This window comes from Anolis sagrei, chromosome 3 (assembly GCF_037176765.1).
Source record: "Anolis sagrei isolate rAnoSag1 chromosome 3, rAnoSag1.mat, whole genome shotgun sequence".
Lineage (NCBI taxonomy): Eukaryota > Metazoa > Chordata > Lepidosauria > Squamata > Dactyloidae > Anolis > Anolis sagrei.
In genome coordinates this window covers 217082091-217105641 of record NC_090023.1, presented here as the reverse complement: position 1 = coordinate 217105641, position 23551 = coordinate 217082091, and the positions used below count along the sequence as shown (strand labels likewise).

The 23551-nt window shown below is 38.9% G+C and overlaps 1 protein-coding gene across 2 annotated transcripts in view; it reads left to right on the top strand.

Annotated features, from left to right (window-relative positions):
* The window catches only part of ARMH3 (armadillo like helical domain containing 3), a 158906-nt gene that overhangs the window by 9305 nt on the left and 126050 nt on the right, over positions 1–23551 (top strand). For both annotated transcript variants that reach the window (XM_060768246.2, XM_060768249.2), the window contains exons 3-13: positions 938–994; positions 1132–1278; positions 2748–2855; positions 4140–4232; positions 5032–5106; positions 5569–5655; positions 10353–10409; positions 12139–12182; positions 14619–14679; positions 14869–14915; positions 17239–17314. In XM_060768246.2, the coding sequence (XP_060624229.2) occupies positions 938–994; positions 1132–1278; positions 2748–2855; positions 4140–4232; positions 5032–5106; positions 5569–5655; positions 10353–10409; positions 12139–12182; positions 14619–14679; positions 14869–14915; positions 17239–17314 (852 nt within the window). The remainder of the gene's footprint in view (positions 1–937; positions 995–1131; positions 1279–2747; positions 2856–4139; positions 4233–5031; positions 5107–5568; positions 5656–10352; positions 10410–12138; positions 12183–14618; positions 14680–14868; positions 14916–17238; positions 17315–23551) is intronic.

Sequence of the window (23551 nt, the reverse complement as noted above, 5' to 3'; positions counted from 1 at the left end):
CCAACATCTTTTATCTTATCATAACTACATTTATGACACCCATTAATACAGTTAGCCCTACATATTCACGGAAATTAGGGGTATATGACCCTTGTGAAAGTGGAAGAACCATGAATATCTCTCGGCCCCCCAAATGCTAATTCTTGAATAAAAAATAAACATCCACCAACCCACCATCCTTCTTCACAATCTCACAATCTCTGCCCTCGTTCTTACATGAGTGAATTCACATACATGCATACACCATCTATGCCTCCATCCCATTGCAGCCCTCCCCCCTCCACAAGTGAGTGAAAACTTGAACTCTGCTCTCCTCAAAGCCCTGCCCTCCTACCTGGATGAGTGAGTGAAAGCAGGCATACTCCCTTCCTCCTCATGATATCACATCCCTCCCTTCTTTCTGTCTATATGAGTGAGCAAACACATGATAACCCTTTTCCTCTTCACCCCCCCCCCCCCCAATCCCATCCATGGCCTCTCACCTACATGGGTGGGCCAACCCAGGAACACACACTATTGCCTGAATGAATTAGTCAACATATTCAAGCATACACTCACCTTCCTCTCATCCCCGTGTTCCTGTGAAACCCGTAAATGTGGAGGGAGGACTGTAATATTAATGTCTAGTTTTTAAGAAGGAGAATAGGAGACAATGGAATCTTTCCTGTAAAGTGCCTCTAGGTATACTTTTGCTGCATTGCTTTGAAGATAGTATCTCTGTAGTGGAGTAGACTTGTTATTTTAGAACTGTTTGTGTGAGTGTAACCATTGATAATCAGCAGGAAAAAAGTGAATCATACCTCAGGGTCCATCTGTACCTATCCTTAGCTCTTTCTGGAATGATGAAAATAAGTCTGTGAGAAGAGTCATGTTGTATATCTGTAAATTCATATTTATTGCAATATTTGTTACTATTGTAACCACTGTTCTCTTTCAGACGGAAGATCCAAGTAAATGTAACCCTCGCTTTTGGGAGGAGCTTTTCCTCATGAAGGTAATTTCTAAAAGATTAAAGCAATCCTTTTCCCAATGAATGTCTCTTTGTTTACTTTCCCAGTTGCAATTTCTAGCCTTTGGTGATGTCCTCAATGGTTCCATCGGTTGGCTTAACTTCTTCCCTTTGTCTGGTAGGTGAATTTGGAATACCTGGAAGGGAAGCTGGAATCTCTAGATGGTGAAGAGTTAATGAAGATAAAAGATAACATTAACTGTTTGTTCCAGCGTTGCATCCGAGCTTTGGCAGAAGAGCATCCCATCAGAGTGGTCAATGCATTGCAGGTGTTGTACTATTCATTTTTCACAGAACAGATTTTGGTTTCAGTTTACCTAAACACTAATGTTAGTAGGACATGTGAAGGAAACAGTGGACCATGAAGAACTGTATAAATCCAGCATGTTAAAAGCAGAACATGGTTCTGGCACTCTTATGCCCATTTCCGCATTAGACACCAACCTTATATGGTATGTGATTTAGAAGAATGGGAATAATTTGACTCAAATGCAAAAAACAAGCCATACCAGATACAGAAATAAAAAATTAAACCGAAAATGGACTGAAGTTCACTTTCAAGTTTTTTTCTTTTCACTGTGCTTGTTGAAGTGTTGGGGGAGGGGGGATGTTTCACTTTTTAAACACAAATTTTCATCTTCTGGAAGCATCCAGGTATGGAAAAATGTGATTTCCACTAAATATGGAGGGTATGTTTTGGAAAAAAATGGCATTCATATTTTTTTTGAAAAGAAAAATGATGTCATATCCTTTTGGCAAAATGTGAATCTCCATAAACATCTGGAGACTACCTTTTGAAAACCACTAATCAGCGAAAGGCACGATCTCGTTAGAAGTCAACCCTTTCAAAAAGTCATGTTCACAAGCATTCATGTAATGGCACAGAGGTAACTCAGCTGTTAAACTGATAAATCATGTCTTTGAACTACCAGGGACAAAGACATGCAACTGCACAAAAACATAGTTTTAAAAATGTTTCTTTAAAGTTGAAGTTGCAGTTGCCCAAAATATATACTCTTCCTTGAAACCTCTTAGTTTAAAATAAGCACGCAGAGACAAAAAACAAAGTTTTCTTTAAAAAGTAACATATCTTGTTTACTCCAAAACATCTTGTATTCATTCATCATACAGGCACACTTATTATTCAAGTTCAGTTATAGATAGGATGTAGTTTCTCTGTGTTGAGAACACAGAGCATCATTCTTAATAGTCCATAGTTCAGTCTTTAAGTACATCTTAAGAAAGTCCAAACTGTATAACTGTACTCACTGCTTCTCAAAGCAAACATATAGTAAACTATTCATGTGTAAGTCGAAATGACATCTGCTTCCATTGAAGTCCTAAAGCATACAGACAACAAAATGGAGTCTTGAGTCTGAACATGCTCAGTACAATCACATGTCTGTAGCCCCTCCCATACCAAAGAGGTCAGTCAAACTGGAAAATAAATATATACATACAATACAGGTTAGTGAATATATGCATTAACAAACAAATAGTGAAGGCTTGGAAGGTTGCTATTTCCAACAATGTGTGTGCATGGGGGTGGGATTCTTGGTAAACTATGATCTATTAAGATGAGCCAGGTTTGCACATAATCTGAAGATTTTGTAAAATCCATTTGGTAGAATTGGGTAAACAAAATCCTTGCTGTTGCACTAGCTTTAAGCTTCTGGCCATTCTTTGTGTCGTGGAGACCTTTTTTCACATTTTCGATATCTTCTTTCTTCTGATCCAGACACTGTGTGCACTGATCCGTGGTGTTCATCAGAAGAATAAATCCACATCTGGTTTTGACATCATCAACATGCTGATGGGCTTTGACAAAGCGGAACTGTGCATGAAGGTGAGGGCTTGCTAGAATACTTATGGAAAAGACGTGGCAATCCATTGCTAAATACATTTAATGTATTAAAAGGAAAGTTAAAGATATGAATAGAATCACGGTTATATGCAGGTGATGTCTGGATGTGTTCTTCAGCCTCAGTCCAATTGCTGGTTGTATCTAGAGTAGCCCCAATGAATCAGTGGGATTATTATAAGTATAATTTAGATATTGTTGACTTACCTTTCAAGGGAGATATTTTAGTTGGGACCAGCTATTGGATTTAGATCTCAAGGTAACAGAAAGGAAGCATCAGGGGACAGTACCTTTTTTTACAACTGCTTTCTTAACTTCTTGCATCATGATTATGTTTCTATACTGAGTTCAAGACCGGAAATAGTTTAGGCTGATAGCAGAGTGATCCTGTCAAGAGTGAAGGCTGGCCCTTATTTGAAGAGATGGTTACTTAAAATATTTCAGAATTAAATGTTCTTTGCTTGTTTAGATTAATATTGCCAACCAGTGGAAGCAGTGAGACTGTATGGTGTAACAGCACTCATTTGACAGTCACAATGTAACAAAAAATGAGGTGGAAATATAAAGACAGCATCAGATTTCAGATGTTGGTGTTTATTCGTTCAGTCGCTTCTGACTTTGAAACCTCATGGACCAGTCCATGCCAGAGCTCCCCGTTGCTACCCCCAGCTCCTTCAAGGTCAAGCCAGTCATTTCAAGGATAACATGCATCCATCTTGCTCTTGGTTGGCCCCTCTTCCCTTTGCCTTCCATTTTCCCCAGCATCATTGCCTTCTCCAAGATTTCCTGTCTTCTCATTATGTGGCCAAAGTACTTCATCTTTGCCTCTAATATCCTTCCCTCCAATGAGCAGCCGGGCATTATTTTCTGGAGTATGGACTGGTTTGATCTTGTGGTCCAAGGCACTCTCAGAATTTTCCTCCAACACCACGGTTCAAAAGTATCTTCATAATCCTACATTTCTGTTGGGCATATAAGTTTTTGTTGACTCAGCTGAGATTCTGAGGAAGCAAAATTGTGCGTCACAATCCATATTGATGATGTGAAGTACACTTCTGGGGAGATTTTTTTCTGAACTTTCTTCATCAAAGTGAAGAAAGAGAAGAGTGAGAAAAAGTAACTTAGTGGACTGAAATAATTAAATGTTAGTTAGATAATTCGATCCTGTCTTATATGATTCATGCTGACATTCTGTATCACACAGAGAAACAAAATTGCAGGTTCAGACTGTAAGCAATGTATGCATTACTGTAACCTTCTCTTCCTTAGAATCTGATGGAGAGTTTGGACACACTGCTTTGTTCAGAAGGCTCTGAAAGCCTCAAAAGTTTGTGCTTGAAGCTACTGCTCTGTTTGGTGACTGTAAGTAATAAATAATAATGAAATAATCTCCCAGTTTATTAACTAAATTTTTAAAATGATATATTTAAAATAAATGTTACGTCATTAATTTGTAGTGACACATTCATGTCTAAGCAATTATTGAGATTATGACTTTCTGATGTAATCATAATCATTCTATCATGTACATACATGAGAAGCTGAATTTCTTTTTCTAGACATGGATGTGCTCATATGTACAGACACACTCTTATGTATTAAACCCTTGGGAGAAAAGCAGGATAAAAGTAAATAATAATAATAATAATAATAATAATAATAATAATAACAACAATAATAATAATAATAATAATAAACTCAGTAGTCAGGGGCTGGTATTTTCATAGAGCTTCTCATTTTGAAATATTGATCTATTTTTTTACCAAAAATGCTTGCTTTGTAGAATATCTAAATATGCATGAAACATCTTTAGAAACAAACCCTAAGGACAGAATATAACCTGAACTAAATTATTAAAGAGAAATAATACAGATGACAAAATCATATTATCATACTAAATTAAATTTAAAAATTGTGTCATGATGTGCCAAAAATCAATAACCTTAAGGTAAATCTAAGACAAATGTAGAAATCTTCCCAAACATTGAATCATGAACTACGGAAGAGTCGAATTAAATGACATAATATAAGGAAAATGGGTTTCTTTAATTACTTATGTTAGACGACTTTAGAGTAAAAATGTGCATCTGTGACTGCATGGACAATTGTGAATGACAATATTACCTTATTTAGAAGGCTATTTATTTTTTTTCCTACTTAGGTGACAGATAACATCAGTCAGAACACAATCCTGGAGTATGTGATGATTAATAGTATTTTTGAAGCCATCTTACAGGCAAGCTTTCTCCCATTTCATCTCTAGCTGGGCAACTAATTTCCCCTAGCACTGTGTTATAAATCATGCAAGTTTACTTGATTTTAGCAAAATGTCAGACTAAGATGAATGATCAGCAGCATGCTGACATCTCTCTTAATGTCTTCTTGTTTTATTTTGCTTTCGTTATGATTAAATGTGAAATGCCATTAGTCAACTTCATATAGAAGGAATTCACAATGCACTTTGAGAGCAGAGAAAAGCTTTTCTTCTTAAATGTAGTAATCCTTCTCAAAAAAAAAAAGAAAGAATGAATTTGCTCTATATAGCTATAGTAAGTATGATCTCATGCTTTTCTGAAATATAAAGTTAAAATTCCATAATTGGTGTTAAGGCTTGTATATTGTTTACACTGGCTGGCTATCATGCTTTGGTACTTAAGAATTTCAGTTAATTTGTACTTATCCCCTCTCTTAATTTTAGATCCTCTCCAATCCTCTCAGTCGTAGGGAACATGGTTATGAAACAGTAGTCCTGCTCGCCTTATTAGTGAACTATAGAAAATATGAGGTGAGTGTCCATGTTTTAACTTACTACAATGATTTAGGAATCCTGTTTGGCTTTATTTAGGCTATAGCAAGTAAGCTTGTGTGTGGATCTTTTTAGTTGTTTCCTTCAGCTAATCCAATTTCTTTGGCTTGGTCGGATGGGCATAATGGCACAGTCCCAGCCATCATGGTTTCCCATCCATAACGGGACCACGTGGCAACCGATCATGGCTCCTCCTCCCCTTTTTAGGAGCACGCGGCACCTAAAGAGGCTTCCACCACATGCTTGGGATATTGGGACCTCATTTGGGTTTAAGAATCAGTGGTCTATAGTATGTAGTTAGTCATAACAGTCCTGTGTCTCCCCCATGGGAAATGAGGTTGTCCGTGATGTAGCTCTGTGCCTTTGAAGTGAACCATTGGATAGAGAACTCTTTGTACGAAACTGATTTTGCAATCAAGATGCTTTTGTAATGCAATCCAAATGTTCTATAGTACTGTGAGTATATCTGGTGGCTCTCAACTCTAATGATGGGCTGAAAGCTGCGGATTGTTGTACTCATTTATAGAGCTGGAATGAAATATCAAGGAAAATGGTGAAATGGAGGCATGTGCTTTCTGTCCCTTAACAATTCTGGTAATTTGTTCGCAAACGGAATTATATCAAGAGAGTGTAAAATGTGTGGTCTTCTTTAAAAATATATATAGAAGTTTTGAATCAAATTTAGTAGTGTACCTGTATTTGTACTGTCCCTTCTCTCTAATGTTTATATATACACTATTGCATTAAAACAGACACTAAGAAAAAGTAGTGCTTTTTCCTTCTCAAACATTAAAAGTAATTTGAATAGCATCTATTTGCTTCATTGCTGCAAAACTTCTCTTAGAGTGAGTATGAGAGTCTTTTCAATTTACAACACTATGGCTGATCACACCCTTGTTTCCTCCAGAGCCTAAAGAGCTGTTTAATGCTCCCGTTAGTTTATGGAAATCTAATTGCATTGGAATTAGTTTTGTTGCTTATGACTTCAGTGTGAGTCTGTAAAGAAAACACTAGTGTGCTTGAAAAATAATGTTCCAAATTTAGAATGTCTCCTTTCCTCTTTGCCACCAATCTAGGTTCTTCTTACACTGTTTATTGTAAAATGATTCTGATTTATAAAAATTGCTCAATTAAGAATACATTTGCAAATATTGGCATGACTTAGAGTGACACTGCTTTCTCCATATGCAAGTGGTTAGGACTTCTTTGACCCTATATGTTTTCAGCCCTTTTAAATTAAGACATGAGGCTTAGTTGTCTTAATCACAAGAGGTGGATACTGGCTTCAAAGCCACCCATTAATCTCCTTGGCTTGTGATGAAATTCAATATCATATGTCCCATTAAAAGGAGCCCCCAGTGGCACAGTGGGTTAAAGCACCGAGCTGCTGAACTTGCTGATCGAAAGGTCACAGGTTCAAATTCGGAGAGCGGCGTGAGCTCCCTTTGCTAGCCCCAGCTTCTGCCAACCTAGCAGTTCGAAAACATGCAAATGTGAGTAGATCAATAGGTTCTGCTCCAGCAGGAAGGTAAAGGTGCTCCATGCAGTCATGCCGGCCACATGACCTTGGAGGCATCTACGGACAATGCAAGACTGATGATGGACTGACAAAGTTTCGCATAGGTAATCACTTACCTATGCAAAACATTTGTCATTCCTTTATCAGTCTCAGACATAGAGGTCCAGCTATAGCCATCACTTAGTCAAGAGTGCAGTCTGCTTCAGCTCATAAGTCAAGGGTGAAGTCAGCAATCGTGCAGGCTGCCTCAGCTCATAAGACTCCACTTCTCAAAAGGGGCAGCTAGCCTAAGTGGTCTCTGCTATGTTTTACTTGTGGGGATGGCAGGTTACAGATTGCCTAAAGCAGTGGTTCTCAACCTGTGGGTCCCCAGATGTTTTGGCCTTCAACTCCTAGAAATCCTAACAGCTGGTAAACTGGCTGGGATTTCTGGGAGTTGTAGGCCAAAATAACCTACAAGTTGAGAACCACTGACCTAAAGCAAAGACTACTTGTTCATTTTCCATGTTTGCATTAGGTTCTCCATGCCTTTGCCACCCATTCCACTTATTGACATGATTATTGTAGAGATAGATAGGGACAGCATGAGCATTATGGTGGTTAAGGCAACCTTTCTTCCTGGCTCTTCTCCTTTTAAAGTGTCTCTGCTGGAGAATTCCAGAGCCTCCTAGCTCTCTGTTCCTCGTGAAGGGTTGCGTATGATACCTGGATTTTCCCTCTGTTTCCATTATGATGTCTTCAAATTGTTGACCCCCTACAGACTACTGTTCACAATATAGTTGGCTTGCCAACACTCTGTATATGACATATATGACCAAACGTGTACACTTCTCCAGTGTTGTCACTCAGTTTGAGGCTGACCCAGGTGTACTTTTCCCCAAGAAGCTAAATCTTTCTAAACCCTATCCTCTCCAAAGATGCAGCTGGTATTTCCCAGGATAAAGTCATGTTCCCAAGGTGGTGTCCTCGTTCTGCTTTGGACAGGACGTTTCCATACTTGCCCTCAAAACTTTGTGGTGTTGGAATCTGCTCCTTATTCATTTGGCCGCAATTGGTGACTAGTAAAAGCCAGTGCCAAATAAAGAGTGGGTACTCCTATGGATGGGTCTTGAGATAGCTCACTGATGAGATCTTATTGGAAGCAGGCTCTTGCTCCCAAAATGAGTAATTCTTTTGTGAGACAAAAATAGTGCCTTTGTGTGAAACAAAGCTCCTTTGATATTGGTAAATGTCTTCAAAGCTATCCGTTCATCTCCTGAAGGTCATTCTGTAGAAAGGTTAGATTCCTTGAGTACACAGAGGAATTGTAAAGATAGAAGGTTAACTTTAGTAGTGTGAAGAAGAATCTGTTCTGCTTCTTGTGTGGTGCTAGATGGCGGAGTTTTAAAATTATTATTTTAATTGTCTTGGTCCAGGCCTGTGGGAAAAGGCAAGATATAAATAAAACTACTAAATGACAAGGGTAGTGACAGTAATGATTAAAGATGGACAATTTTCAGAAAGTTTGAAGTTGTTGGGGAAGTTTTTCAAATACTTTACTTATTCTGCTAGCTATGGAGTTTCTGTTAACGGTTTGTATGGGCAGCTGCTTTTCATGCTTGATCAGTGAGGGAGTCTATTAAAAACAGGAAGTGAAATAAGGAAATGACAAAGATCCCAGATACAGGAAAGGATCTGACTTGGTAGCATTCTTTTCTGCATATCTCCAAATTGTATTCACTAGTCTCCTGCATTGATCTGGATTCTTCCACAGTGTGCCCTCAAATTCACTTAGACTTACACCTGAGTTGCAGTATTTAAATATATAGCTGGGTTATGTATCTGATAAAATAGATCATGTCTGTGAGAGCTTATGCTTCAGATTGCTTTCTCTTAGCCTCACATACAATATCCCTTTGCTTACCTCTGAGTAAGCAAAGGATTGCTCTGTGAGATTCCCTGTTCTTGGCCTTTTGGCCTTTTGGCCTTTTGCTTTCCTCACAATTATGCTATCCCTGTCCTTCTGTCCAGTAAGGTAGGCACATTTGTGGAAACTACAGCATAACACATTTGTCTGTCTTTAAGATGACACATTAATCTCAGTGGTGTTCTGTCTTTCTTCATTCATTATCTCTATTTTTCTTAAAATTTGACCCCATTTTAGAATCTTATTGTGATTCTTTTTATTTAGATATTGATTCTGGCATAGCCTTTTGAATGGCTTGTCAGTTATTTCTTGTATCTATTTAATAGTTCTAGTAATAGTTAATTTGTTAGAGTATATTTGTCTTTGATTAAGCCTTGGTAATACAATCATCACTCCAGATTTGCTGGGGTTAGAGATACAAGACCCTCATGAAAGTGAAAATCCGCAAGTGAAAAAAATGTTGGTTTTTTTCTACCTGAGAGAACATTTCTGTAGGAATTTCTAAGTTTTCTTGCACAACTCTATGGTCAGCTTCTGCTGGGAACTGAAATGGAATTGCATTGAAGGACCTAGAGATTCTTAGAGAGATGTTCTCTCTAGAAATTTCTAGTTCCTTCAGCATGTTTGGAGGAAGTTGATCAGAGTCACACTAGAATACCTAGAAATTCATAGAGATAATGTATTTAATCAAGTCTGTGAATACATTAATATGTAAAAGTCAAAACTGCAAATGTGGAGGCAGTTTGTAGGTTAGATTGTATGAGTGTGTGACTGGCACAAGATCAGCCTATAAGCTTTATATATAAATGTAAAGTTAAACCCTGACTGGGTTACATGCTTAGGTAATAAGCCTGCCATTCTTCTTTTAGATACTTCACTCTGCACTAGTCCATATTTCACACACAAACCTAATATGGGGCTGTTGTAGTATGGACAATCTGCGCAGTGTCCCATTATGTGGCATTCATATGTACTGTACATGAATCTGATTGAAATGCTCCCCAGTCGGTGGCACAGAAAACTATACATCTTTCAAGCCAGTATATATTGGTTTATTTACTTTTTTACTGAAATGATCATGATGGCTAAGATGTAAAATGTGACCAGGATGACAGTGACGTGTAGTGCTGTGAAGGAGTCCCATGTTTTTAATTAAGGGGCACATGTATATCCTTGCAAGGCTGTCTGTAAGCTATCTTAATTTTGCTGAGGAACTAAATTAACTCATGACTTTCCTTCTTCCTTCTGCAGTCTGTGAATCCGTACATAGTGAAACTTTCGATCATAGATGATGAGGCCACACTCAATGTGAGTACGAAAGATTGTGAGTGCTGTGTGCTTGGGTTGAATTACTTAGAGTGGCAGGAAGACTAAAGGAGCAGAATCTCTGAAGATGTCAGCCACAGATGCAAGTGAAACGTTAGGAGAGAATGCTGCTGGAACATAGCCATAAACTCACAGCAACCCAGAGATTCCGGCCATTAAAGCCTCTTACATTACATTGAATTGAACACTGTTAATAAAAATTATTCCCAAGTAATTTCAAGCACTTTGATTTCTGTATTCATTACAGCAAATGAGAAAGCATCGAAACTTTGATTGGGGATGGATTGGATGTCTGTGGGAATGGTTGCCCTATTTCCTTTCTCTTTCTGATCCAGAGGAATTATTCAAAATCTGGAATGATAAGTTTTTACTTCCTCCAGTAGAATTGCTAGTACTGAATTTGTATTTTACCATTTCTTCCAGAGAATTCAATGTGTTTTACCCCATCGCCACCCTGGTTTTATCCTCTCAACAGCCATGTAGGTTAGATTGTATGAGTGTGTGACTGGCACAAGATCAGCCTATAAGCTTTATATATAAATGGTAATTTGAATCTGGATTTCCCAGTTCATGTGGTTTATATGGAATTAAGCTATCTGGAAATTCTGCAAGAAACCAGACCTGAAGGCTTTAAACCAAGTTCTGTGAGCATTATGGTGATTTATTTCAGCTTTTGAGATCTCTTCTATGTGTTTGTTCCAATTTATGGGATATACAGGGTGAGGCGGCATAACTTTCCATTCGGTTGGTTGAAGACGTAGTGGAGTGCTAGTGGTCTCGTTCGAGAGGTGGGAGTATAAAGTTTTGTCTTGACACAGTTCAGTCACCATCATGCGTTAGAACAGTGAGGAGCGTGCTTTTGCCGTTGAGGCCTACCTTTCGAGCAGATTTGGAGTGGCCGACCCAGATTTGGCCCCTTGTGATTTTTTTCTATGAGGTTTTTTGAAATCCCGTGTTTATGTGAACCGTCCAAGGATCCTACAAGATTTGAAGACCAACATCCAGGAAGAAATTGCCAGCATAACGCCTGCTATGCTGGCAAGAGTCATGACAAACGCCAGAAATCGGTTTACTCAGTGTATGGAGAATAGAGAATGGGGGACGTCACCTACCTAATTTGATCTTCAAAACTACGTAAAACAAAACTTTAGGTATGCACCTAAATTATATATATATAAAAAATTCTGATTCATACAATGGGTTTTATTAAGTTTTGCAAAAAGGAAGTTATGCTGCCTCACCCTGTATATAGTTAGGTTGTTGTTTATTCATTCAGTCACTTCCGACTCTTTGTGACCTCATGGACCAGCCCACGTCAGAGCTCCTTGTTGGCCATCACCAACCCCCAGCTCCTTCAGAGTCAAGCCAGTCACTTCAAGGATACCATCCATCCATCTTGCCCTTGGTTAGCCCCTCTTTCTTTTTCCTTCCATTTTCCCCAGCATCATTGTCTTCTCATGATGTGGCTAAAGTACTTCATTTTTGCCTCCAATATCCTTCCTTCCAATGAGCAGTCGAGCTTTATTTCCTGAAGTATGGATTGGCACCACAGTTCAAAAGCATCTATCTTCCTTCGCTCAGCCTTCCTTATGGTCTAGCTCTCACATCCATAGGTCACTCAGGGAATACCATTGCTTTAACTATGCAGATCTTCGTTGCCAGTGTGATGTAGTTAGGACTTCACACTTAAACATTTGCTCTCTTCTCGCAGGGCATGGGACTTGTAGTTGGACAGGCGCTATCAGAGTACAACCGGTAAGTTAATATCTGCTTTTACAATTATATAATTTTTGAGAAAACCTCCTGATATATCAGTCCACCAATTGCTTAGACAGCCTAATAGAAAATGAAATATCTTGATCTTGCTGTATTCTTGTTCACATTTTGCACTTCAAAAGAACAGAAATATTAGAAGTTTGGCTTCACATAGGAAACTGATTTGTGAATACATGCCTAATGGTAATCAAGTCAGAAGAAAACTAATACAATTCCTCTTATATTCCTTAATGATGGAAGCTACATTGATCTCCAAATATTGTTTCTAACAGAAAATCAAATTGAGTTAAATCAATTGAAAAGAAATAATCAAGCTATGTAGAAACGAATGAAATAGATCAGCCCAGTATTCAACTTCATCTAATTCCACCTAACAGCTCTGCTATGGGAATCAGTTATTTGAAGGGAAAGCACAGAACTTTGTGCAGAGAGGGATGTATAAGAAACATTAGCTAGTTCTACAGATTTCTATAGTTTGCAGTTGTGGAACATCTGCTGGCCTCTCTTGCTGCTTCTCTTTGACTCTCGTATATGCATTTATTAATTTAATTTTAAATTATATCACATCTTTTTTTCTATTGTGATCCAAGATGGTGTAGTATAACAGAAATAATCAGAAGCTTAACTGCATCTTTAGTAGACCGAGACTGTACATGGTGTCTTGGGAGGGAAGAAGATAGGTGTTTTCAGGATGAGCAAAATAAAGAAAGAGTGATCTGTCAAAATTTACTGGGTGCTGGATAGCAGCTGATGCAGATAGTTTGCACAGATAAGATCCCTAATTATTCCCCTGTATTTATTCTTCAATAGAAAGTTTTGACTGGACAAGTTTATTTTGCAGACACTAACCAGAAGCAAGTTGGGCAAAACCACTTCACTGTGTTTTCTTTCCTTCCTGCATAAATGGCCGAATAAAATATGTCAATGTGGATTTAATTGTTATTATTAAGAAGTATAAATAGCCACTCTAGGAAGGGGTGATGAATAGCAGAACTGCATTAGTGTAGGTGTTTAATTTTCCTTCTTTTACTATAGCCACAATGAAAATTGCTCCCTCTTAAGTTGTTGTTTTGCATTTGTGGAAAATCTCCCATGGATTGCAGTGGAAACTATTCTTCCCAAGCAAAACAGAGTTTAATTCCTCCCCCCTCCTCACTCAGTTGGTCTCAGTTCTGCTATTAATGCATACCTATAGTTGCATGTACATTTTTTAAAAAGTGTATGTTGAATTCTGTGATGTAGTAGAAATAAATCTTCAGTTGTGCTTCTTAAATCAGAATTAAAATATAGAAACTCAAAATCACAGAAGCACAGTAGTTTTCAGTGGATGGCTTCTGTAGCTTGTTGTTGTCATGAGTGGACTGTTTGGTCAATGTGGACTACCAATATTTGGGAAATGGTCCCTTATATTTAAACACAGTCTTCTTAGAACTGTGGGTTTGTGGTACAGACTGTTTTCTAAGTTAGTGTTGTTCTATAGCAGTGGCTCCCAACCTGTGGGTTCCCAGGTGTTTTGGCCTACAACTCCCAGAAATTCCAACTAGTTTACCAGTTGTTAGGATTTCTGGGGGTTGAAGGCCAAAATATTTGGGTACCTACAGGCTGAGAACCAATGCTCTATAGCAAGAATGGGAGTTGTGGGCCTCCATGCCTTATTAGAGTGTGATTCCTGCCAGCCCTAGTTAGTAGTCTTATGCATTTGTATATAATCACTATACGTTTCTGTTTGTTTCATTCGTAATACTCCTTTTTAGTTTTTGAGTGCCTCTCCCAAAACCAGGCACCTTTCCAAATGAGCTTTTTCACGTCAAGTCTGAAAAAAAATGAATATTTTCATCTCATTGGCGGCAATGAGCGGGTTTCCCACACTCCCCTTCCCTTCAGTTTTAGGCACTGGCAGCTGTGAGTGCTTTCTGGACCTGCACACCACACACACACTCTCTTTCCAAGGAGCGTGTGTGTTGCTTGCAGGCCCAAAGCGCCTGTGCCTGCAGCCAAGCACCGAGTGCTGAGTAAGAGCTTGTACAGCGCTGAAAATCAGGTGATCAAATGGTTACTGTTCACACTTTCTTTTCGTTTCACTGGTATTTCTGTACCAAAGGGAGATGTACTGTTTCATACCACTCAAATGAAACAAACGGTATGAAAACACGAATTAAACGGCTGAAACAGTTACCGGGCCCATGACTACTAGCTAGTGTAACAAATGACAAGTATGGCAGGGAATTGTAGACTAACAACAATAAGTGGGCTTCATGATTCCCACTTCTGCTGTGGAATAAGCGTTTTAAGAAGCTTGGTTTTGGAAGCATTGGTGATGTGGGGAAATAGTGGCGGGGTACAAATAAAGTTGTTGTTGTTATTATTTAGTTTTGTAACACTGTGACTTTTTCTGTTATTGTACTTCTTGTTCAGACAGTACAAAGACAAGGAGGAAGAGCACCAGAGTGGGTTTTTCTCAGCCTTGACCAACATGGTAAGAACTGAGTGTGTTTTGGTGGACAATGTTTACCACATCAAGGGCTCAGTTCAAATGTTGTGAGTGATGATGTGAAAGGTTCTTTAGAAATGCCCAGTGGTTCTTTTTTAAAGAGTTGTGAGTCATTGTCTCTTGGAGGAAAGTCTCAGTAGATTTTAATGTATGCAATGCTAATTTTTTCCATAGGTGGGCAGCATGTTCATAGCTGATGCTGATGAAAAAATCTCAGTCCAGTAAGTACATTCATCACATGGTCATCCTTCATACTGATTTAGAAGCTGAATATGTTGTTCCATACAAGATTAAAAGCAAATCTTGGAATTTGCTTTTAATTTAAAAAATGTCAATGAAGAGATGATTAGTAACAGCTCAGCAGCCAGGACTGCAATTGATACCACTTACTCTGGTTCATGAGTGAATTAGCAGATGCTATACTTGCATTCTGACTTTTTACAGCAGAACAAATATATTCTTATACATTTGTAAGGGAACGTGAGCAAAAAAAAGCAGGCTAGAAGAATTGTCCCACACAGCATTTGGATATCATTTGTTTGTGCAAGGGCAGACAGTTTGTTTAGCGGAATGACCACATCAGAGACGTCACAATGTTTAAACTTAACTTAAAATGAACAAACAAAATTCCTGGCTGCTTACAGAGCAGTTAAGGCCATGCCTTACCCGCCCACTGTAAACCTGAGGACTGAAAGCATGAAGAAGTTGGTGATGAGAATATAAATGGCAGTAAATTCACTGCTGCTGTGTCCAAAGCTACAGAAGAGCCCCTTTACGGACAGGCCATAGCAACAGTGATAGCAAAGAAACCTTATTTTGATGTTGCTATTGCATTTGCTCAGAGTCAGTCTCTGGAGCTACTTAAAGTAATGAACGGTTTCCTTGGTAGAGACCTGGGAGACCACAGCATGAAGTGTTCAGAAACCCACTGTGGCAAATTTTTCTTACATTTTGGGGATAAATTTGCTTCTGTTCATGCTAACGTGGGTCCCATGGTTTGAACACAGATAGAGATTAGTGAGGTTAGGACACAGACTTGTCATCTTATCATGAATACATTTCTGCTTGTGCAACCTATAGATGTGGACAAGGTACTTGGAGAGCTGAAACATACTTTGTTCTTTGTATCTGTGCACCTCTTGGATTAATAAAAGCATTTTGAGTTAAGGGATTGGGGTTCACAAGTGGTAAATTTCCTTTTGATATTTGAAAAAGTGGTGGTCTTTCAATTCCAGATATTTTTGGGTGTAAAGTTTATTTTAATTCATTCAGATTCTATAAGGGTTTAGAATGGAACCAGTTTTGGTTCCTGGGTTGCTGTGAGTTTTCGGGCTGTATGGCCATGTTCCAGAAGCATTCTCTCCTGATGTTTCACCCACATCTATGGCAGGCATCCTCAGAGGTTGTGAGGTCTGTTGGAAACTAGGCAAGTGGGGTTTATATATCTGGGATGACTAGGATGGGAGAAAGAACTCTTGTCTGCTGGAGTTGTTGTCTCTTTTTCCTGCTCTGATCATTCACAGATATATGTCCCACTTGGCCATACAGCCCAGAAAACTCACAACAACCCAGTGATTCTGGCCATGAAAGCTTTTGATAACATAGTTTTGATTCTGTTTGTTTTGGAACTGAATAGGGAAAGTACAAGTCAAATATCATAGTGATTTTTCACTACCATTGACAGTGATGTCCTTCTAATGTTTCACTGGATAGGCATTGTAATACATTACATTCTGCCCTTTCTAGTCGATCAGTCTCCAAAGATAGTGCTATAAAATGTTAGCTACACCTTTTGGCTATTGGTTTATGGGATACAAGAAATGTCTGTGATGTCCCTCATAATATGTAATATCTCTTTTAAAAAACCTGGTGGTAACTGTTTTCAGCACAGTTTGGCTGCAGTATTATCAATATGTGGATGGCATTCATGATGTACCTTTTATTTCTATCAAGTATTAAGGAGGCTATGAATCCTGAAATTGTACTTTTGATGGCAAGTTTTGTTAGCACAGAGGTTTTTGTGTGCCAACAAAATGTAGCAGGGAGTTTAAGAATCTGAGTATTCTGAAGGAAGGGATTTAACTTGGTTTCATGACCCTAAAAGACTAAATTGTTGTCTCTGGGTTCCATTGGATACTAGACGCTGTAGGTTTAGAAGAACCTACAGTGTCCAGGAGTGTTTATCCCAGAATAGACTGCCTTTTGCAGCTGACAGATGGTAATTTTGTCAGCGCCGATTGTTTTTAAGTGCAGGCCAAGGTCTTTAGGCACTGCATCCAATGTGCCAGTCACAACTGGGGCCACCTTTACTGGCTTCTGCCAGAGTCTTTGCAGTTTTATCTTTAAATTCTCATATCATGTAAGCTTTTCCAGTTGCTTCTCATCAATCCTGCTATTGTCTGGGATTGCAACATTGACGATCCATACTTGTTTTTCCTATTATTATTATTATTATTATTATTATTATTTCTTCATTAGCTGGAGTGCCCAAAATTACTAAGTGATGCAATAAATGTGTTCTGTTGTGTGTGCTTTTTTTTGTAGAACCAATGAGGCCATCCTGTTGGCTTTGTATGAAGCTGTGCACTTGAACCGAAACTTCATCACTGTGTTGGCCCAGGTGGGGAATGACTTTTTGTTGCTATTATGTGACAACAAGAGTAGAAACTAAGCTATGAAACAGCTGTTCTAACAAATATTGGTGTTGATCCTGGCTTTTTTAAAACAAGGATAATCATTAGTAAGATACATTTGTATACATGTGGCTTAGTATAAGAAGTAGGCTTTCCTCTAATATGAAACTACTCATGCTCATGCTTCTTTTGTCACATTCTCTCTTTCTACCTCCACCCCCCCCACCCGCCTGTCCACCCGCCTGTCCACCCGCCTCTGCATCTACCTCTCCCCTATCCACAAAGAAAGTAAGAAATAGAAGCTGTACATACTCTAGGCTGGGAGAGGTTTGCAGACTAGCCTATGCTGAAAGGATTCTGAAAGAAGATATATGTTCTTATCAAATATCAAGAAAGAGGACAAAGACTATAGAATTGTTTGTTTAGTATGTGCATGCTGTGAGTTAGGCAGCATAGATCTTTCCTCCTTTAGCACTCTTAAGTCAATCCATGTGGTAGAAATACATCTGTTTCAGGGAAATGGTAATTCTGAACAAGACTTTTTTTTTCTTTTTCATTTGCGGTAGGAACTGTAGTGACCATTGTTATCACCTAGAGCAGGTATAGGGATGTACACTCTTCCATATGGCATTGGACTGCCTCTGCCATTATCCAAAACAATTGACTAACCTGGCTGGGGATGACAAGAGTTTAGAGTTTGGAATACTGCAGATGGAAAGTCACAGATTTCCTGCTTTTTGTCTAGAACCAAGAGCAGCAGTTTTGACTGTTGATTGATGCCTAAACCTGCTTCACAAAATCTCCCTCTAAGATCTTTTCAGTGTTGCTTTTAATCTTTGACCTTTCTGCTTTATTTAATTTACTGTTAGTAAATTGTGTTCCTTCTCACCTGAGTTAAAGGTTACTGGTGTGACTGTTGCATTTGTAGCCATCAATATTTGATTTGTGCTCTTATTCTCTCTCTTGTGCCATTTAGGGATGTTTTCTTTAACAAGTATTATTATTGGTGCTTTGCTTCCCATCCCTGGTAGTTGATACAGTTTTTAAAAATTAAAACAAATACAGCTAAAAGTACACATTATGCCAAAAGTTAAAATTCAGTTGATCTGTCAATAGAATTAAAAGCATTAAAATAATGTGTTGTTGAAGGCTTTTATGGCCAGAATCACTGGGTTGCTGTGTATATCATGCAGCTGTGAACAAGTCTACACAGGGACCACCAAACGCAGCTTTGCCCAAACATGAATCAAAGAACATGAAAGACACTGCAGACTAATTCAATTTGAGAAGTCAGCCATAGCAGAGCACCTGATGAACCAACCTGGACATTGCATATTATCTGAGAATACAGAAATGCTGGACCACTCTAACAACTACCATGTGAGGCTACACAGAGAAGCAATTGAAATCCACAGACATGTGGACAATTTCAACAGAAAGGAGGAAACCGTGAAAATGAACAAAATCTAGCTACCAGTATTAAAAAAAAACCCTCTAAAATCACAACAGTAAATAAAAAGCAACACTCAAAAACTGGGGAACTCCAGACAAGAAACAATCAGGGACAGCTTAATCACCTCTCAACAAAGGATTCTCCCAGGCAGTAAGAAGTGACACCTTGAAACTGCTAGGCCATTAAATGCTAATCAAGGTGGCCAATTGAAATATTTCCACCTATCTCCAACAGACAAGAGTTCTTTCTCCACAGATATATAAACCTCACTTGCCTAGCTTCCAACGGACTCCTCAACTTCTGAGAATGCCTTACTTACTTACTTACTTAGGCGATCCCTCGTTGGACGAGTAGGATAGTCTTCCATGATTAGTATTCTTGTGGATCTGTAGGTGGCTGCAGCTGTGGCTGAGGATGCCTGCCATAGATGTGGTTGAATAGTCAGGAGAGAATGCTTCTGGAACATGACCATACAGCCTGGAAAACTCACAGCAACCCATTAAAATAATATTTGTTAAAAACAATAATAGATAGGCAGTACAGCATATTATGAAAGTCTCTTTTCCCTTGAGTGAAAGGCCTGCTGTAACAAAGAGAAAATGGTTTACAGAGAGATAACAAGGAGAGTGCAAGTGCTGTTTCTGGGAAAGGAAGGTCCTAAGCCTAGGAACATTTACCTATAAGACCTTGTGCATTGTCCCTGTCAAATATACTTGTGAGGGTAGAAGAAGAGTCTCTTTGGAAGATCTCAAAGCATGAATGGTTTCATATATAGAAATAAGTCTGTCAGGTATGTTGAACCTAAGCCATATAAGACTCTATTGTAATGGGATACAGACTGGCAGCCTTTAGAATTCTGTGGAAAGGGAGTTGTATGCTCCCCATAGGCAGCCCCACTTAACAATCTGCAGCTCTTTGAGTCAGTGGAAGTTTTTGAGCATCCTCAAAGTCATCTCCCCATAGAGCACATTTTTACTATCTGAACAGAATGTGACAGTGGTGAGATATATTAATTGTTTGTGCAAATACACTCCTAGAGACTGCTTAAACACAAGCCTTCTGACCCCAGGAATACAACCCAACTGTGAATCCATGTTTTCAGGTAGAGCATAGCCCCCTTCAGCAGAAGTTGAATTTCTATTTCCTGATCTACCTTATGACTGGCCGGGAGCACTTTCTGAATTAAATTTCAGTTTGTTTGCCCTGACATGGGAGACCAAATTGAGCCTTTAGGACTCCACAGACAAATGGCCAAGAGGACATCTTTGGGGCTAATCTCTCCAGAAGAGACTGGAGCCACTGGGAAATAAGTATGTAGAAGTCCTATTCCAATAAGGAGTCCTGAAAATATACCATGGTCAATGATACTAAAAGCTCTCAAGAGATCTAGCAGAACATGGAAAATGCTCCTTCTTGTTCCTGGGATAGATCGCTTACCAAGGTGAAGACCTGCAATGAGATTCAGATTGTGATCAATGTAATCCGTCTCATTCAGAAATTCCTGTAGCTGAGTGCTCATCACAAACTCCAGTACTTTACCCAAAAATGGATTGCTGGAAAGTGACAAGTAGTTGTTCAATAGAGGGATACAGGAGATCAACTGTGGCCTTACAATTATCACAGTCAAGCAATATGGAACTCTTCCTTATTTAGTATGATATCTGCTACTTGGCAAGTTCTCTTCTGACTTTACTTTATAAGCCAGGAAAAGTGATGTGGTAGGTCTCATTGCTCTAAAATTCATACAGTCTACAGACTCAGACTACAAACTAAAAAGCATCCATTACACTATGTAGCCCTCTGGTGGCGCAGCAGATTAAACCGCTGAGCAGCTGAACTTGCTGACCGAAAGATTGGTGTTTCGAATCCGGGGAGTACAGTGAGCTCCTGCTGTAAGACCCAGCTTCTGCCAACCCAGCAGTTCAAAAATATGCAAATGTGAGTAAATAGGCAGTAGGGTGACAGCTCTCCATGCAGTCATGCTGGAGCCATCTACAGACAATACCGGCTCTTTGACTTAGAACTGGAGATGAGCACCAAGCCCCCTCCCCATAGAGTCGGACATGACTAGACTTAATGTCAGGGAAAACCTTTACCTTTACATTACACTATGTAAAACAATTTTTGTTCCGGGGTTATAAATGTTATTTCCTAATTGGTTCTATAATAAAAACATGGAAAAAGAGTTTATTAATCTGCAAAAAACTTCATTGTGGCCTGCACATTAAAATGCCATATTTTCATTAGGGAAAATTACAAACGAAGTGCCTAGGCTGAAGGAAATAATAGTACTACCCTCAGTCACAAAAATGAAGTTTCTGGAATATGGCAACTAATTCCAAAGTAAGTACCGTACAATTAAACAGGAAATAACACTTTCAAACCAGGAACAGATTTTTTTCCAAACATTGTTACATAGTGTTATGAGCAGGAGCCAATGCTACTTCCACTGGATTTACATCAATTGTAGTATCCAAGTCAAGGTAGATGTAAGTGTTCTTATCTGCAGAAAATCTAGGCAAGTTGTTCATAAAGGCTGTTTAGTGATTTGGATTCTCAGGCTGGCTGAACATGCTGTCTACAACTAGTAGTTACTTCCTCACAGCAAATTCTCAGTATGTAGCAGACCTCTCACCAGATGAAAGGACTCCATTGGCACTTTACAGATGCAAGGGTGATGGAGAATAATATGTTCCCACTTCTGTTGCCTTGCTCAATCAGACCTACTTTGAGTTTTCTGCCACTATTGCTTTAGTTCCTCTCTCACTTGATTGCTGCCAGCAACAGGGAACTGATTTTGCTCCACTCTGTAGGAAGGGATAATCAGGAGTAATTGTGTCCTCATTTCAGATGCTGATTGATCTTCAACAAAATTGTCTGCCAGAGCAGCAGTAAATCTTTCCCCAAGCCATTAAAAAACCAGGTGAGATGACCATCCAAGAAGGTTTAGGGATCTCAGGATCCCTAAATCTTCTTGGATGATCATCTCAACTGGTTTCTTCAACCGCATAGAAGTGCCAAGTCACAGCAGGTTTAAACCTCAACAGGTAATGATGCTAATAGAACTGTGGGTAACCCCATATCACCATTACAAAAAAATAAAATCCAGAGTATGCCCAGTTTTATGAGTGAAAACAGAACTCACTTGGAATGGACCCATGCTTTTCATGGCATCTGTGAAGTTCCGACCCATTCCTAACAGGGTACTCTCTTCATGAATGGAGAATTTGTCCAACACAACAAGATGAGGGAACTCCAGTACCAACCCTGGTTAGTTCAGGAAGCAAGACTTTGATTGAGAGGAGTGTAGGTCCACCAAGCGAATCCCTAATATCTCCTGTACATTCATTTTGAGATAAACATAAATCTCTTAAACCACTGTGGCTCCATCGCTTTGCCTCCTAGTCTTGCATAGAGTTATGTAGAGCACTCCAGTGGACAAAAAGATAAATTAAACCATTCCAACCTCATCCAGCCAACTCTCTGTGATATATGCTGGATTGGCATCCGTAGGTTCTTTTAAAAGTACAATTCATCCAAGATAGAACCCCATTTCTGAGTACCTTCCAATTCTCCTGCAGTAAATGTTGTGGTATTGTTGTAAATCAAATTTAAGATAATTTTCCAAGCCCTCAGTGTACTGCATTCATTCTAATTAAAAAGAAACCATAAGAGTACTTTGTGTGTGTGTGTGCTTGAGGTTGGAATAGAGCTTCAAATGTGTCATTCCATATGTGATTGAGTTACTTTGCTTGGTTTGTATCTGCTTTGTACAGACTGAACTGCAGATTTTTGGCTGAGAGGTGGTACTTGGTATAGCTTCCACAATATTACTCTATATTGGAAGTTATGTTTCAGAAATGCTGTGTCCATATCTTTGCTGCTAGGTGGTGCTGTTATCCCTTCACTGGCAGAGGAGATGTGAAACCCACGAATGGGAACATCTGAGCTTTTATTCCATGGAAACAGAGTTGTTTGCCTGCAGTATATTCAGCAACAGTTTATTTCAAAGCTTGTCTTAGAGGTTGATTTCAAAAACTAAGACTACAACAGTTGGCTGTTTCAAGATGGATTGATAAAGAGTTCATTAGTAAAGCATAGATTCAAGATCTCTGCCATGGCAAGCTTCCAGATGTGTGCAGTTAAAAGCAGATTGGTAGTTTCGGAACATATTTTAATTCATCACTCTATTTTCTGTGGAGTGAACATTGGAAATGCATTGATATGAAAGGCACTCTGTGAAACAGATTTCACTGTTGGATATAAAATAGAATAATATGCTGATCTGAAATGTTGCCTGAACACATGGATGACTGACAAAAATGGAATTCCTAACAAGTATAAAGTTAAATTAGAAATTTGATGGGAGCTGCTGGTGGAGATGAAATGCAGGCAGGAACTAGTGAAAGAAAGCAGGGAGAATCAATAGCAGTAATGTTATTTATGTAACCAAGTTATTGCCTGCAGCACTTCGGTTAAGCAGTGGGGTGGCAATATGATGCATTGACTTGCTCTTTAAACATGACTATATTGAGAGAGGCAATATAAGGATAGGGAGGAAAGTCTTGCTTCCTCAGCAACTGTCTCCACCATATCAACCAATCTCATCTGATAATGAAATTTAAACGGGGTTTGTGTTGGTTCTTAATTGGATACCAATGGGGATCTCTAGGTAGGAATAGGAAAAAAATCATTCCTGAAGCCCAGGAATCCTTAGCTAGTCAGAGTTGATAATGCTAGACTAGATTGCCCAGTCATCTGACTCAGTAAA